Source organism: Prionailurus viverrinus, chromosome F1, assembly GCF_022837055.1.
Source record: "Prionailurus viverrinus isolate Anna chromosome F1, UM_Priviv_1.0, whole genome shotgun sequence".
NCBI classification, from domain to species: domain Eukaryota; kingdom Metazoa; phylum Chordata; class Mammalia; order Carnivora; family Felidae; genus Prionailurus; species Prionailurus viverrinus.
Genome location: NC_062577.1, coordinates 27780109 through 27798056, shown reverse-complemented (window position 1 = coordinate 27798056; position 17948 = coordinate 27780109). Strand labels below are relative to the sequence as shown.

General features: G+C 42.3%; 1 protein-coding gene across 3 annotated transcripts in view; it reads left to right on the top strand.

Moving 5' to 3' along the window:
- RPS6KC1 (ribosomal protein S6 kinase C1) overlaps positions 1-17948 on the top strand; it is a 380719-nt gene that overhangs the window by 212822 nt on the left and 149949 nt on the right. The window contains exon 16 of one of the 3 annotated variants that reach the window (XM_047840893.1): positions 10139-10211. The exons of the other annotated variants lie outside the window; for them this stretch is intronic. Coding sequence (XP_047696849.1) covers positions 10139-10211 — 73 coding nt within the window. The remainder of the gene's footprint in view (positions 1-10138; positions 10212-17948) is intronic. 3 annotated transcript variants of the gene reach the window in all.

The window sequence follows — 17948 nt, the reverse complement described above, 5'->3', positions numbered from 1 at the left end:
TCTTTCTATCTATGAGCATGGAATATTTTTCCATTTTTTTGTTTTCTTCAATTTCTTTCATAAGCTTTCTATAGTTTTCAGTGTATAGATTTTTCTCCTGTTTGGTTAGATTTGTTCCTAGGCATTTTATGGGTTTTGGTGCAATTGTAAATGGGATCGATTCTTTGATTTCTCTTTCTGTTTCATCATTTTTGGTGTATAGGGATGCAACCAATTTCTGTGCATTGATTTTTTTTATCTGAGACTTTGCTGACTTCATGTATCAGTTCTAGCAGCTTTTTGGTGGAATCTTTTGGGTTTTCCATATAGAGTATCATGTCATCGTGAAAAATGGAAGTTTGACCTTCTCCTGGCTGATTTGGATACCTTTTATTTCTTTGTGTTGTCTGATTGCTGAGACTAAGACTTCCAATACTAATGTTGAATAACTGGTGAGAGTGGACATCCCTCTCTTGTTCCTGACCTTGGGGGGAACGCTCTGTTTTTCCCCATTGAGGATGGTATTAGTGTTGGGTCATTCATATATGGCTTTTATGATTTTCAGGTATGATCCTTCTATCCCTAGTTTCTTGAGGGTTTTTATCAAGAAAGGGTGCTGCATTTTGTTAAATGCTTTCTCTGCATCTATTGAGAGGATCATGTGGTTCTTGTCCTTTCTTTTATTGATGGGACATATCACATTGATTGTTTTGCAGATATTGAACCAGCCCTGCATCCCAGGTATAAATCCCACTTGGTAGTGGTGAATAATGTTTTTAATGTATTGTTGGATTCGGTTGGCTAGTATCTTGTTGAGGATTTTTGTGTCCATGTTCATCAGGGAAATTGGTCTATAGTTCTCGTTTTTAGTGGGGTCTTTGGTTTTGGAAGCAAGGTAATGCTGGCTTCATAGAATGAGTTTGGAAGTTTTCCTTCCATTTCTATTTTTTGGAACAGGTTCAAGACAATAGGTGTTAATTATTCCTTAAATGTTTGGTAGAATTCCTCTGGAAAGCCATCTGGCTCTGGACTCTTGTTTTTTTGGGAGATTGTTGATTACTAATTTGATGTCTTTACTAGTTCTGGGTCTGTTCAAATTTTCTATTTCTTCCTGTTTCAGTTTTGGTAGTTTATATGTTTCTAGGAGTTTGTCCGTTTCTTCCAGATTGCCCATTTTATTGGTGTATAATCGCTTGCAATATTCTCTTACTATTGTTTTTATTTATGCTCTTTTGGTTGTGATCTCTCCTCTTTCATTTTTGATTTTATTTATTTAGGTCCTTTCCTATTTCTTTCTGATCAAACTGGCTAGGAGTTTATCAATTTTGTTAATTCTTTTGAAGAACCAGCTTCTGGTTTCATTGATCTGTTCTATTGTGGTTCTATTGTGGTTTTTGTTTTTTGGTTTCATAGCATTGATTTCTGCTCTAATCTTTATTATTTTCTGTCTTTTGCTGGTTTTGGTTTTATTTGCTGTTCTTTTTCCAGCTCTTTACGGCGTAAGGTTAGGTTGTGTATCTGGGATGTTTCTTCCTTCTTTAGGAAGGCCTGGATTGCTATATACTTTCCTCTTATGACTGCCTTTGCTGCATCCCAGAGGTTTTAGGCTGTGATGTTGTCATTTTTATTGGCTTCTATGTACTTTTTAATTTCCTCTTTAACTTCTTGGTTATCCCATTCATTCTTTAGTAGGATGGTCTTTAGTCTCCAAGTATTTGTTACCTTTCCACATTTTTTCTTGTGGTTGATTTTGAGTTTCATAGCATTGTGGTCTGAAAATATGCACCGTATGATCTCAATCTTTTTGTACTTGTTGAGGGCTGATTTGTGTCCCAGTATGTGATCTATTCTGGAGAACGTTCCATGTTCATTGGAGAAAAATGTGTGTTCTGCTGCTTTAGGATGAAATGTTCTGAATATATCTGTTAAGTCCATCCAGTCCAGTGTGTCAAAGTATCGTTTTCTTGTTGATTTTCTGTTTAGATGATGTGTCCATTGCTGTAAGTGGGGTGTTGAAGTCCCCTACTGTTATGGTATTATTATCAATGAGTTTCTGTATATTTGTGATTAACTGATTTATATATTTGGCTGCTCTCACGTTTGAAGCATAAATGTTTATAATTGTTAGATCTTCTTGGTGGATAGGCCCCTTAATTATATAATTCCCTTCTTCATCTCTGGTTACAGTCTTTATTTTAAAATCTAGATTGTCTTATATAAGTATGGCCACTTTGGTTTTCTTTTGGCGACCATTAGCATGATAGATGGTTCTCCATCCCCTTGCTTTAAATCTGAAGGTGTCTTAGATCTAAAGTGGGTCTCTTGTAAACAGCATATAAATTGATCTTGTTTTCTTGTCCATTCTGTTACCCTATGTCTTTTGATTGCAGCATTTAGTCCATTGACGTTTAGAGTGAGTACTGAAAGATATGAATTTATGGCCATTATGTTGCCTGTAGAGTTGGAGTTTCTGGTGGTGTCCTCTGGCCCTTTCTAGTCTTTGTTGCTTTTGGTCTTTATTTATTTGTTTATTTTCATCTTTTCTCCCCTCAGAGAGGGCTGAAAATTTCTTGCAGGGCTGGTTTAGTGGTCACAAAGTCCGTTAATTTTTGTTTGTCTGGGAAACTTTTAATCTCTCCTTCTATTTCAAATGACAGACCTGCCGGAAAAAGAATTCTTGGCTGCATATTTTTCCGATTCAGCACATTGAATATATCCTGCCACTCCTTTCTGGCCTGCCAAGTTTCTGTGTATAGGTCTGCTGCAAACCTGATCTGTCTTCCCTTGTAGGTTAAGGACTTTTTTTTCCCCTTGCTGATTTCATGATTCTTTTCTTGACTGAGTATTTTGTAAATTTGACTATGATATGCTTGTTGATGGTTGGTTTTTGTTGAATCTAATGGGAGGCCTCTGTGCTTCCTGGATTTTGATGTCTGTGTCTTTTCCCAGGTTAGGAAAGTTTTCTGCTATGATTTGCTCACATAGCCCTTCTACCCCTTTTTCTCTCTCTTCATCTTCTGGGCTCCCTGTGATTCTGATGTTGTTCCTTTTTAATGAGTCACTGATTTCTCTAATTCTTAAATCATGCTCTTTTGCCTTAGTCTCCCTCTTTTTTTTCTTCTTCATTATTCTCCATAAGTTTGTCCTCTATCTCACTGATTTGCTGCTCTGCCTCATCCATCCTTGCTGCTGTGGCATCCATTTAAGATTGCAGCTCAGTTATAGCATTTTTTATTTCATCCTGACTAGTTTTTATATCTTCAGAAAGGGATTCTAATCTATTTTTGACTCCAGCTAGTATTCTTGTTATCGTGATTCTAAATTCTGGTTCAGACATCTTGCTTGTATCTGTGTTGATTAAGTCCCTGGATGACATTTCTTCCTGTTTTTTCTTTTGGGGTGAATTCCTTTGTTTCATCAATTTGAAGGAAGAAAAGGAATTAATAAGGTAAAAAATTAAAATTCAAAAATTAAAAGCAACACACAAAAAATTAAATAAAGGATGATAGATCATAGATGTGTTTTGTTCTGGTTGTTGAAAGGAGCTTGATAGTTTAGAGAAAAAAGGGAAAGATAAGAAAAGAAAAAAAAAGGAAAATGTTTGAAAATTTGAAAAAATGACTACAATGAAATAGAATAAAATGGAATTGTGGAAGTAAAAAAATTAGCATGTGAAAAGTTTAAAAAAGTTAAAACAATTAGTAGAAAAAATTTTTTAATAGAAGTGGAAAAAAATAAATTTTTTCTCTTTATGTATTCAAGTATAAGAAAAGAAAAAAAATTGAATAGATGGGCCAGCAAACAGACTGAAGTACAATTGAAATTACATCAGTGTCCCCTGGAAGTTGAACTATGAAGCACTTTATAGTCCATAAACTAAGAAGGCAGAGAGAATTTTGTTGTTCCTGACATGCGAGGTTGGCCCAGTTGGGCAGGGCTTAGTGTAACGGCTCTGTTCTCCACTAGATGGCGCTGCTTAGCTTACTGGGGTGGGTTGTTGTGATGCCTGTAGGTGCACATAAGCAGGAGGGGTGAAAATGGCATCACCCAGCTACCCAGTCTCTAGCATCGGAACTCTGTACTCTCCCCAGCCAGCAATCTCACACTCCTCCTTTGTCTCCAGCTTCCATCCACTCCCTGCTTTTACACTGTCTGTGACCAAGCCATCAGGTTGCCCAATGGCACCTCCCTCCTGGGTTTTATCTCAAATGTGGCTGTGTTTCCCAACCCCTCACTTCTGAGGGACTGAGGCTTTGACCCGTTCACACCTTCTGGGGGAGGGTCTCACCGAGCAATTGCCAGGTGCTGGCCCACCCCAAGGAACATTTGGGAGGCCATGGTGCTGCTGATGTCCAGAGACTGCAGCTGGGTGCCAACCTGTCCCAGAAAAAGTTCACGCAATCATGTAGCAGCAGCGTTTCAAGGATTATGGAAAAATCACAGCACACATCTGGCATCAGTCTTCTCACTTAATGTCCTATTCCAGCACCAGCAACCAGTGGTTGTTCTCCAGGGTCTGCTGGGACCTTTGCCTGTGGGGTGGCTGCACAGCCTCTACCAAATGGCCTCTCAGCAGTGGAACTGCCTCTTCCTTTGTGGCCCAAGGACTCCAGGGACCTTACTCTCTGCTCCTGGGGATTTGCCCTTCTCACCAAAGCACCACCAGGTATTGAGCTGCGGAGTTTCAGACTCTGTGCTCCCCCTGTTTATAGAGTCTTAATGGAAGTTAAGCCTTCTCCTTTCTCTGTTCTCCCTTTTTTGTTCAGTCCCTTGCATGCTCTTTCTTTTCTCTCCAGCTGCTTTTGTGTGAGGGTGGGGGGATGCTTTTCATACTCTCCCTCTTGTCTCCATCCTCTCTCTGCAAGCAAAAACAACTCCCTGCCCTCTGTGGCTTCTCTCTCCCCCAGTTCCCCTCTCTTCACCCTGTACCTGCTGAGTTCTCTGGTTCAGGTTGTGCAGATTGTTGTGTTAATCATCAAATCAGTTTTCTAGGTGTGCAGGATGGTTTAAGTGTTGATCTGGCTGTGTTTCAGGTATGAGAGACTTAAAAAAAAATCTTCCATGCTGTTCCGCCATCTTGGCCCCTCTTTTTTGATTTTTTTTTTTATTGTTTATCTTCTATTTTCTTTTTATTATTTCTTGGAAATTTCTTCAACTTAATCTCCTAGTTTTTCTATTGAGTTTTCTTTCAGTCATCTTCTTTTGAATTTTCAAGATTCTTTCTTGTTCTTTGGATATACATAGTTTATAGCATCCTATTATTTTATGAATGATATATTTATATATACTTACCGTTCTAAGGAGAGAGGAATTATAGTTTTGGGTTTTTGTGTTTGTTTTGCCTGTTCTAGCATGATTCCCTCTGTTCCCATTGTTAGTGCTGTGTAGTAAAATCCCCCTCCCCCCAAATCTTAGTGGTTTATCATAGCACATTAATTTTGCTCATGAGTCTTCAGTTTGAGCAGAACTTAACAGGCACTGCTCATCTTTGGCCCATCCTATGTCAGCTAGGGCTAGAATAGTCTAAAGGGCTGGAATAGTCTAGGGCTGGAATAGTCACATGTCAGTTGTCTTGGTTGGGAAGATTCAAACAGTGGGGGCATCTTTTTCTAGCAACATGCATACCTTCCAGCGGGGAAACTTAGGAATATCAGAGTTCTATGTGATGATTCAGGGTTCCTAAGGCTCTCCGTAGAGAGTAAGAGCTGACTGGAAGCTCCATCCTTTTTAGTACCTAGTCTCAAAAGTCCCATAGTGTCATTTCCCCTGTATCTGTTGCAGTGCTTTCCAGTTGAAATGTCATGTGAGTCACATGTGTGATTTTAGGCTTTCTTTAGTAGCCGCATTTCAAAATTAAAAAGAAACAGGTGAAATCAATTTAAGATCTTTATTTAACATAACATATTAAAGGATCATTGTAATATGTAACCAATATGAAAATATTAATAAGATATTTGACATTTTGTTTTCATACTGTCTTTGAAATTGAGTTTATATGTTATGCTTACAACACATCACAATTTAGATGCCAATTTTTTTTTAACCAGATGTTGCCATTTTAATACTTTAAGTGTGAAATACAGTCTTAACAAAACAAATCAGTGGAAAATATTTTATACTGGTTAGGCTTTTAAAATTTAATTATTTAGAATTGAATTATTATTTCAGTTCTTCAGTCGCAATAGCCACATTAAGTGCTCAATAGCTACATGTGCCTATTGGCTACTGGTTCCCATTCTGGACAGTGCAACTCTGTTAGTTGCACTAACAGAGATTCAACATAACACCCAGATTCAACATAAACCTACCTTTCAATGAAAGAAGGGATAAAGTGTTTCTTTTTGTTTAAATTTTTTTTTACATTTTTTTTTGAGAGAGAGAGAGAGAGAGAGAGAGAGAGAGCACAAGTGGGGGAGGGGCAGAGAGAGAGGGAGACACAGAATCCAAAGTAGGCTCCAGGCTCTGAGCTGTCAGCACAGAGCCCAACATGGGGCTTGAATCCACAAACCGTGAGATCATGACCTGAGCCGAAGTCGGACACTTAACTGACTGAGCCACCCAAGCATCCAAAACTTTTAAAAAAATGTTTGTTTATTTTTTGAAAGAAAGAGAGACATAGCTTGAGTGGGGAAGAGACAGAGATAGAGGGAGACACAGAATCCCAAACGGGTTCCAGGCTCTGAGCTGTCAGCGCAGAGCCTGATGTGGGGCTTGAATTCACAAACCAAGAGATCATGACCTGACCTGAAGTTGGTCGCTCAACTGACTGAGCCACCTAGGTGCCCCAAGAAGGGGTAAAGTTGTTTTTTTTTTTTTAATTTTTTTTTTCAAAGTTTATTTATTTTTGAGACAGAGAGAGACAGAGCACGAACGGGGGAGGGGCAGAGAGAGAGGGAGGCACGGAATCGGAAACAGGCTCCAGGCTCCGAGCCGTCAGCACAGAGCCTGACGCGGGGCTCGAACTCACGGACCGCGAGATCGTGACCTGGCTGAAGTCGGACGCTTAACCGACTGCGCCACCCAGGCGCCCCATGAGAAGGGGTAAAGTTTTAAAGAAAATGTGGAAGCAGAACTATCGTGGCTATTTTTGGAAAATACAGTCTGCCATACCTTCCAAGTTTTTCTTAGTTTATTTGCTTTGGTTTTTGTGTTTCATGAAGACTTTCCTATAATGCTTGCTTACTAAAACTGAAGCTTTCAGAGGCAGATGGCAAGCTCTGTGTGGGGGTTAAGGCTTATCTATTGGTAGACTTCAGTGAATGGTGATCTATGGGGCCAGGTCATCTTACTGGGGATGCATCATAGGTCAGGATCTGTTGTCTGTCTCTGGTAGGTTAGATTCTTCAGAGAAGAATCAATCTTCTTAAGGTATATAACCCTGGGTGTCAGTATTCTGGAGGCAGTGGAGGAAGCAGGAGTGGTGTTAATGTTCACCTAATGCCATCATTTCAGTAAAGCATCTCACTTCTACTCTCTGTTTTTCTCAGTTTCTCTACCAGAGCGACTCTGATCTAATTATATAAAGAATAAACTTCCCAGGGCTTGCTGGGTTGGGAAGGAGTAGTGTCTGGCTGCCACAAGTAGGGTTGGGAGCAACCACTTGTTGTCTTCCAGCTCCATCCCCCCCCCCCGCCCCCCTGCCTCCTGAGGAAAGTTTACTGAGCTTCTCAGGCTCCTCTACTGTGAAGCAATCCCATGTCAGGGGCATTGTCTGTACATGCTGTACGTTTCATATTTTTCCATTCTGCTAAGCCAGTTTTCATTCATGCCTCCACTTTCCATCGCCATGGTATTTGGAGATATCCATTGTGTGCTGTCTTCTCCTTTCCTGTTTTCTTTGTCCTTTGTATGTTCCTTTGCATATTATTTTAGCAAGGTTTTATCAGGAAGCAGAGATTGATTTAAGGAAGGAAAGCCCCCATGTCCTGACATGAAAATGCCACCAGAATCAATGTCTGGGCTGGTTGGTGCCTTAGAACTTTGAGCTGTTGGGCTCAATAATGGTGGCATTTTTAAAATTAAAATTTATCATGTAATTTAATTATAAAATACAGTCAATATAATGACCAGGCAATAAATACTAGCTACTGAGCAGCTAGTAGATACCACACATTGTCATGGGGATGCAGTGGTAAACAGGACGGAAAAGGCACGTGGTTCAGTGCCTCTCAAGCTGCTATGTATGCACGTTATCTGGGGAGTTTGTTAAAAATGGCAATTCTGTTTCAGTAGATCTGGGGAAAGCCTGAGATTCTGCCAATAGATAAGCCTTATCCCCACATGCAGAGCTTCCAATTGACTTCTGAGCACTTCACTTTTTATGTGAACAGATAGTAGAAGAAAGCCTCTAATGTGAAAGGTGTTTAATTTCACTATAAACCTTGCTTAGGAGTAACATGCTCTGCCTGTGTGTGCTCTTATGGTATTTTTGTTTGGCCAGAAGTTGGCTAATAGCCATTTATAGGTTTCTACATCTGTTGTGTTCGTAGGTTCCTAGAACCTCAGGGTTAAGGAGGGACCAAAGATGTGATGCAGTCTAAAGTCCCATTTGTAACACTTATATTCTTATTGTGGTGTCCCTGTGGGTTAAGCATCAGCTCCTGAGGTGACTGGATCATATCTTCTTCATATTGGTGCCAAAGGCAGGGTTGGAGTGTGGTGGAGATTGGCATGCCAACTAACTGTGGCCCATCCACATGTGGGCACAGGTTTGACCATCTATCTTTCTCAGTAGCTTCAGTGTCCCTCCAAACACCTGTTGCTAAGATCAAGGCTGGGAGAAACCCAGGGACAAAACTCATGTAATATGCTTTTCATAGCACTTGGCCCATGGTAAGTATCTAATAATAGTAGCTTATGTTTTTGCACGTATTTTGCCCACTGGACCTTTGATACTTAAAATATTGTCCAAGTACTAGAAGTATCAACATTGCCTGGAAGGTTGTTAGAGTCTCAGATTCAGCCAAGATCTACTGGAAGAGAATTTGTAATTTTAGCAAGATCCCCAGGTGATGTGCATGCACACGTCAGTTTGGGAAGCACTTGGTTATATGCTTCAGCACTTTGGTGGTGCCATGCAGTGTTCAGCACATGCTGTTTGTTTAACAAGTAGTAGCTGACTGACTGATCTTTAGCAAGCCAGCCTGCAGCACGAATAGAGGGTCTCCCTGTGAGCAGCTCCAAAACAATTCCAGGATGGGAAGTGGAGATGGGAAAGAAGTCCTTGCTTTGTGCCTGGGAGCTTTAACCTCTTTGGAAGCGCCAGTAGCAACAGCTCATGTTCCCCTCAAGATTCATTTTAGGATTTTCCAGACCAAAACTGACCTTTGAGTTCTCCCCCATTTCTAAAGCAATCTTGGGAACTTGACGCCTTCCCAGACCCCTCCAGCTTTCAGGTCACTTGGACATGAGAACGGGTTTTGTGCCTGCTTGGATGCCTGGGCCCTGGAGCCTGTGGTGCAAGAGGCTGCCCTAGAACTGGAGTGTGGGGCATGGCTCTTCCCCAAACACAACCCCCACTCTGTCTGTGTTTCCCCTGACCAAACAGGGGGGTGGTGTCTCAAAAGCATGGAGAATCCAGCATCCTGCTGCCAGCCATGCTGATTTATTGTAAGAATCCCTGGATTTCAGATTGGCTAACTTGAAGATAGTCTTATATTAACAAAATTTTATAAATAATTGAAGAAGACTCTGAATAGTGGTATAGTGGTATTTTACTTACTTAGTAATATATCAACTGAAAAATATAAAATTAAAACATGCCTTCAACAGAGCCATCATATTGAACATTAGTGGCCATTATCTAGGATTGCATTCAGAGGGTACAGATGGTTGGGCCAAAGCTTTCCTCACCCCAGAACATACCTTGGAATAATTAAAATCACTGGGGTCCTGATACAGATTTACTTTGTTTAATGTTTGTTTACTTTTGAGAGAGACTGAGAGAGAAAGAGTGAGAGTGGGGGAAGGGCAGAGAGAGAGGAAGACACAGAATCCGAAGCAGGCTCCGGACTCTGAGCTGTCAGCACAGAGCCTGACACAAGGCTTGAACTCACGAGAGGAGGGATCATGACCTGGGCCAAAGTCGGCCGCTCAACTGACTGAGCTACCCAGGTGCCCCAGATTTATTTTGTTTAAAATAACAACTTTCATTAAACAGGACTTGAAAAATGTAGACACCTTCAAAGAAGAAAGAAAAATTACGAAAACCCATCACTCAGAGATGATCACTGGTAACATTTTTAGTATATTTCCCTCTGGTCTTTATGCATTTATATATTGTTATGTAAAGTTTGAGATTATTCTGTATAGAAAACTGTATCTTTTCGCTCAGCTAACATTATATCATATTTCCACATCCCACTAAACATTCTTCGAAAGCACCATTTTGCTTTACACAAAACATTGTATTACATGGATGTACCTTTGTTTGTTTTTAGCGATTCCTCTTTTGCTGATCATTTAGGCTATTTTCAGTTTTTTGCTGTTACTGGTAATGCAACTTCTGGAACTTGTCGTAGGAAACAGTCGGAAATTCACTTATTACCAGATCAAGTCAGGATTAAGTTTAAGATTCTTGCTATATACTTGCCAAACTAGTATCTGGATTAAGGTTCCATTTTTCTATGGAACTAGGTTTTTGAAGAACGCAGTGTCAGAAACCCCAGCTCCAATCAGTTGAGTGTTCTTCTTAGCTTAACTTAGCGGAAGGGAAGTGGCACACATGGCTGAGCTTGAGGAAGATTTCAGAACAGAGGAGGGGAGTGAAGAAGAGTTAGAAGTGATGGCTAGGGGTTCCCTTAGCCGGTATCTGATGTCTTAGGTAAGGACAGATGTATGACAACACATTTCCTGTTACTGGATTCCTGTGTCCATCTTTGTCCCTACCAGCCGCTCTCTCCTGAGTCCCGTACCCTCTCCATCCCACCTCTTTTCTCTACCAGCTGCTTTGCTCTTCCATGAACTGTTTAGACCCTGTAACTTCAGAGAATCTGGTTGCCACTCCTAAATTGCACCGGGCTGAAGCTGGGGTTCAGGTATTCCATCAGAGCCGGCAGACTACATTCATTGTTGTAGTAGGATAAGCTAGGCAATGCTGTAGTAACAAACAGCAGCAAAATCTTAGTGCTTTTACATAGTCAAGTTTATCACTCACTCATCCAGTGGGGCGAGGCTCCATGATCCAGCCTGCTTGAATTTCGCAGCGCCTTGATCCTGAGACATGATTTCGGGATGGCCAAGGCAGGTGATGGATGTACAGAAAACTGAGCATTGTCTCCTAATGCTTAAGCGTGGAAGCAACATACAGTTACGACCTTTGGGTCAAAACTAAGCACATTACCTTACCTAATTGCCTGGGGTCAGGAAAATGCAATCATCTATACACCCAGGAAGGAAACATAACCGGAAATAATGGTAAGGATTATGATGTCTACCTGAATTACCAAAAAAAAAAAAAAAAAAAAAAAAAAAATCCTTAAAATATACTCCAAACACAGTAATTAGAGAAAAATATCATTATTAAATACATGCAAGCAGCACCAATAAATAGTGACTTAGGAGAGCATCCATTATAGGCTTTATATTTCAAGCAGAATTTGTGGTTTTGCAAATATGTGAAGCTGTAGCCTCATGGGAAAAGAACTCCATCAAATTCATCTGGGTGTCATGACGGAGCTCAAGGTACCCCCAGAATCTACCTGTGTTTCCCAATACTTGAAGGGAGGAGGGTGTTATGATTTAGCTAATCATGAAGGGATGGCAAGTAGGTTTCCACTTGTGTGCCACAGCTACTTAATTGGTAGTAAACTGGAACGCAACGCCGTGTTGAGCAAGACTCTAAGGAAGCATCCAGGCTCAGTGGGGGACAGTGCAGTGATTCATTCATTCAACAGATACTGACAAAGCACATACGATGCAGTAGGCACTGTACCAAGTGCTGATGCTTGCAGCTCACGTGGAACTCATATTATCAATATCATTTAGTGATGTCTATCAAGGGATACTTGCCTGTGTGCCTGTGTGCCTGTGCAGGTAGGCATGCGTGGGTGCGGTGGGCACGGGAGTGGGGGCACATTAGTTTCTTTCTATTTCCGTCTCTGACCTAATGTGACTGTTTAATTAGTGCCAGATTAATTCAAGCAATAGAAATAATTGCTAACTGGCTATCTTTCACATGCACTCTCATAAGAAGGATGTAGGTTTTGAATTGTTTTCCCCTCTAGGCTCGATGAGTCCTGCAGTACTTACCATATGAGTCATCCCCAGAACTTGTGTTTTCAAGGAAACTAAAGGTGTTATTGGGGTACCATCTCCTTCTTTGTTTCTCTTTCCCTAGCTCATTCCTCTGACTGCTGTAAGACTTTGCTTATTCTTATTAGGTCCCAGATTTTTCCTCCTATACACCAAATTCTCTATCTTCTTAAAAAGCTTAAACTAGTAAATGGGAATGCTATTAATTCCCCTCCTCCCGTTCCTCTATATCTTTTTAAGTCCACCCAGGACGGAGCAGGAGGAATGCCACTTTTCCTTTTTAATTGCTTCATCAGAAGTGATATAAAGAGGGGCACCTCAGTGGCTCAGTACGTTCAGTGTCCGACTCGGCTCAGGTCATGGTCTCACGATTCATGACTGGAGCCCCATGCCAAGCTCTGTGCTAACAGCTCAGAGCTTGGAGCCTGCTTTGGATTCTGGGTCTCCCTCTCTCTCTGCCCCTCTGCTCACACTGTGTCTCTCTCTCATAAATAAACATTAAAAAAAATTGAAAAAAAAAAAGAAGTGTTATAAAGACCAGCAGGATCCCTAACTGAGGCTCATTCTTGGCCAGGGCTCTGGGATGGCTTCTCCATAGAATCTGTACCATGAAACTCAAGTGAAATGGTAAATGACACAAAGAGAGCCTCAGCAGGACCAGCTCAGTCACTTCACTGGTCTCTTGTCACCCTTTGTTCTCATCAGCATGCTTCTCTTGGCTCCTCCAACCTCTCTCATCCCTGAGAGCCCAGCACGGGCTGGGGACCTCCTCATGGTTTGCTGTGGGCAGCAAGTCAAGCACGGAGTGGTAGCAGGCTGTGTCATGACATCGGGCTATCGCCAAGATTAAAAAAGAATGAATAGAAATGAATTTACTTCTAAAGAAAAACAGGAGATATGTTGTTCCACATTTTTCTTCTTCACTATCTCTATGTCTGTATAAAAAATATGATAAACGTAGGAACAGGTTTTCCCAAATATTTTCTCTGTTAGGATCCACTGAATATTTAGTACTAATGATTATAATGATATATCAAACAGATAGGAACTGAGGCCTATCTGGTAGCAGACATTTCAGACCCATTATGAGAAACGTTTTGAAGCTGTTTCATTGGTGTAGGGATCCTTTTGGTCTCTGAGGATTCATTTTCTGAGTCTGGTTGCATATGGAAGGAAAAGTCATTCTAACAAGAAAAACCTCAGTAATAATGGGACCACTTATGAAGTCAGTCTCCACTCAGACACCCTTCCCTGTTTAACCCTGGAGTTTAACCCTGCCCATTGGGTCAATATATTTAACATTTTTGGCTTTCAGTCCTTCTCTAATTTCAGGGTATGGGAAACATTTGACAACACAAAATCAAATAAAATATAAACAGACTGCAAAGTGAAATTGGAAATCTTGCAGAAGATCCAAGTTTTCCTGAAGTTGGTAGTGATACGGAGGACTCCTCTAGTCCTCAAAGTCCCAAAGCCTTTGGCAATGGACATCAGACATAGCTGAATTAATTAAAAATTGAAGAAGAGACAATTGAAATGGATGATGACAATATAGGTCTTTGAAAAGAGGATTACATGAACCCTAAGAACACTGATGTAATACCTGAGTACTTAGAAAATGATCTGCTTTATACTCTTACTTCATGCCAAAAATGAAGTGAAAAACATCAAGTATGTAGGAACTTCAGAATTCTTTAGTCCATCACCTTAGAGATGAAAAGCCAGAGAGGTGAAGGAGGGCAAAGGCCCACTACAGGTGATGAGCAGGCCAAACTTGGACCCGCCTACTTCACCAGTTCTTCCAGTCACTCCCACCAGAGTTTGACTCCCCACGTCCCACCCATGAGCAAATCCAATTGGCCCCTCTTCCAAATGGTCCCAGAATAATCTAACAGCTTCTTGGCATCCCCTTGCCCCAAGCTCCCCTTTCCCTCCCACGGATTGCTGCAATAGCTCTCTCGCTGGGCTGCCCCTCTCACCTCTTCCCAGCCTTATCCCTCCTCTCTCAAACCTTCCAGAGGCTTCTCTTCCCCATCAGGATAAAATCCCAAAGCCTCCCTGAGATTGTCAGGCCCAGCCAAGTCTTGCTTCTGGTACCTCTCCTCCTGCACTGTGCTCCCAGGACTCCTGGGAGTTCTTCAAATCCCTATGAAAGCCCTCTGCTCCAGGACTTTTTTTTTTTTTTAATTAAAAAAATTATTTATTTATTTTTGAGAGAGAGAGAGAGAGAGAGAGAGAATGAGTGGGGGAGCAGCAGAGAGTGGGGAGACACAGAATCCCAAGCAGCCTCCAGGTTCTGAGCTGTCAGCACCGAGTGCTGATGCGGGGCTCAAGATCATGACCTGAGCTGACGTCAGAGCTGAAGCTTAACCAACTGAGCCACCCAGGCGCCCCTCCCTGCTCCAGGTTTTACTCCCTCCTGCTGCCTGGAAGGCTGTCCCAGAGATATTCCCTTTCCATTCCTTTTGCACATCCCAAGAACCTATTTAAAAGAGCACTTCACCTTATCATCCCTTCCTACTAAATTTTTCTTTTTTTTTTTTTTCTTTAAAAAAAATTTTTTTTTCAACGTTTATTTATTTTTGGGACAGAGAGAGACAGAGCATGAACGGGGGAGGGGCAGAGAGAGAGGGAGACACAGAATCGGAAACAGGCTCCAGGCTCCGAGCCATCAGCCCAGAGCCCGACGCGGGGCTCGAACTCCCGGACCGCGAGATCGTGACCTGGCTGAAGTCGGACGCTTAACCGACTGCGCCACCCAGGCGCCCCCTAAATTTTTCTTAATAAGAAAAATGATCAAGACCTGGCCTATATATTTATATGTTTATTATCTGCCTTCCCACATCAGATTAGAAGTTCTGTATTCATTGTGGGTTTTCAGTTATTCATCAGGCATTTGTATCACTTTTGTTTGTTGGCAAGTACAATTAGAAAACTAATGCCATTAACAAATGCTAAATAATTCTTTTTTTTAAAGTTTATTTATTTTGAGAGAGAGAGAGAGAGAGAGAGAGAGAGAGAGAGAGAGAGAGAGAATAATCAGGGGAGGGGCAGAAAGAGAGGGAGAGAAAGGGAATCCCAAGCAGGCTCCGCACTGCCAGTGCAGACAGAGCCTAACAACAACTCTAACCCATGAAACAGGAGATCATGACCTGAGCTGAAACTACGAGTCAGAAGCCTAACTGACTGAGCCACCAAGGTGCCCCTAAAGAAGTAATTCTTGAACAAACAAATAAATAGCATGAATGATAAAATGAATAATTTAAATGATCTATATTGGGGCGTCCGGTAAGGAAACTGTTTTAAAAGTCCGAAGGTTTTGCCACGTTGCTTTTCCCCAACAGGATTTTGTCCTGCGGTGATTTATGTGTCCCAAGCATCACTCCTGTGTTCTTCATCAAGGTGGAGCCTCCCGAGGGGAACCAAAGGCCGTCCAGGCCCCACTTCTCATTCTGTCTCAGTGATTCGACTGGGGGCAAAGACAGTCACAGCTTCCAGATGACAGGCTTGCGAGGGCACTGGGAGTCTTGCTCAGCCAGGGCCATTGGGGGTGGGAAGAAATTTCTTATGTGGATGAATGACTCCCCCCCCCCCCCCCCCCCCCACACACACACACAAATTTAGAATTTAGGCAGCTCTCTCTTGGTCAGAGATTACTTATGCAGTTTCTGGGCATTTGGCCCTTCATTTGTATTCCCGTGTTTTGGCCAGAAGGAAGGAGGGAAATTCCCCTGAGGTTGTCAGTAGTGAGAAAAGAGGTTGAAATTGCTGGTCGAAATCCACTCTCTTGGATTTTTTTTTTCCTGATGGGCTTGGGGTTGGAGGTGTGCTGGGGGATCAGGGCAGGAGAGGGGCTCTGTCATGTAAAGGTACATGTGCTGCTTGGGAGCATTAGTTTTGAAAGTTCGGGAAACATTTAAGGACAATGTGGGTTGTTTTTTTTTTTTTAATTTTTTTTTCAACGTTTATTTATTTTTGGGACAGAGAGAGACAGAGCATGAATGGGGGAGGGGCAGACAGAGAGGGAGACACAGAATTAGAAGCAGGCTCCAGGCTCTGAGCCATCAGCCCAGAGCCCGACACGGGGCCTGAACCCACGGACCGCGAGATCGTGACCTGGCTGAAGTCGGATGCTTAACCGACTGCGCCACCCAGGCGCCCCAACGTGGTTTTTTTTAAAAAAGTATATTACCAGCACCAGAGAAGAGATATTTGGGGGACACGTGGGGTGAGGTGATGGGGAACACAGCATAGAGTAAAAGTAGTCATTGCAGTTGGGGACAGTAGGGCAAACTCGGGGACGAGTGTGACTCTACACACCCAGGGAGGCCAGGAGGTAGCCCCCAGGCCAGCTGAACAGCTACATCCCCTGGGGCCACCGGGTGGCCCTCTTCTCAGCGGATGTCGATGCCTTATGGTGACCCGGTTGGCTTTTACCACCCTCGATTCTGGGTTATTCCCCTAAATCTCAGGGTCAGCAATACTTAGCTCCTTCTGGAGGCGATTGGTCTGACAAACTAGCACCCAGAAGAGCTTCAGAGCAGGAAGATTCTCTTGTAGCTACAGTCCCCTCCCCCTGACCACTTGGGAAAGTTTGGAGGGTCTACTGCCCTGGGCTTTGCCCTGTGAACCCTTGCCCATCCAGTTCCGCAGTGTGGAATTTCCCTCACGCTGCACAGTGAAAGCGAGCCTCGGTCCTGATAGTAAGATGAGTGAGCCCACTAACTTCCCCAGCCCCACAATGTGAGGACAGGGTAATGATGTCCAATTTTGCACACTTCAGATCCATTAGTAGCAATTACCTTTCTCGAGGTGTTTTGAGTTAGTTTTAACATAGCATTCTTACAGTTGGTGGATAATGACAGTAATAATGTGCACAACATTTTCAAGTCGCTGTTTTTAGCTACAATAACACCATTAGTAGGTCTATTTAACAGATGCATTTCATGCTAAAAGTTAAGGTTCTCATGATTCCTGTCCCTTCCCCCATGCAAACCTTCCCTGCTATTTTATTCGATGGAGATTTTTTACTTTAAAGTTTCAGAGCTATTTTTCCTATTCTGGGTCTTCCCGTTGAAATGAGATGGTTGTATGACTGGTTTGATCTAGAATTATTAATTGTTTAGGTGTTCTTATTTAGCTATTCTTTTCATGACATGCAAGCTGACCTAGAAATTCAAAGCTCACGAAAATGGAAATTGTATATATTTTCTAAAACTCAGTCGGGATGTCTACGAGAGATTATTGGGTTTTACATGATGTGTTTAAGGCAGATGGGTGTGTGTGTGTGTGTGTGTGTGTGTGTGTGTGTGTGTGTGTGGTGTGCATGCGTGTGAGTGTGTGTGAATTTCCCTGTAATCCAGGAGATCTGTGTGAATTTCCCTGTAATCCAGGAGATCTGTGTGTTTACTCCACCCCACTACCCCCCTCCTCCTGGAAGCCATCTCTGACCACCCCAGCCACCAGAGAGCTCTCCTCTTCTCAAGCCCTGCTTTTTTTTTTTTAATGTTTATTTTCTATTATTGAGAGAGAGAGAGAAGGAGAGAGAGAGAGAGAGAGCCAGGGAGATGCAGAGAGGGAGACAGAGGATCTAAAGCAGGCTCTGTGGTAATAGCAGAGAGCCCAACACAGGGCTCAAACCCACAAGCTGTGAGATCATGACCTGAGCCAAAGTCATTCATTCAACCCACAGTGCCACCCAGGCACCCCCAAAGCCC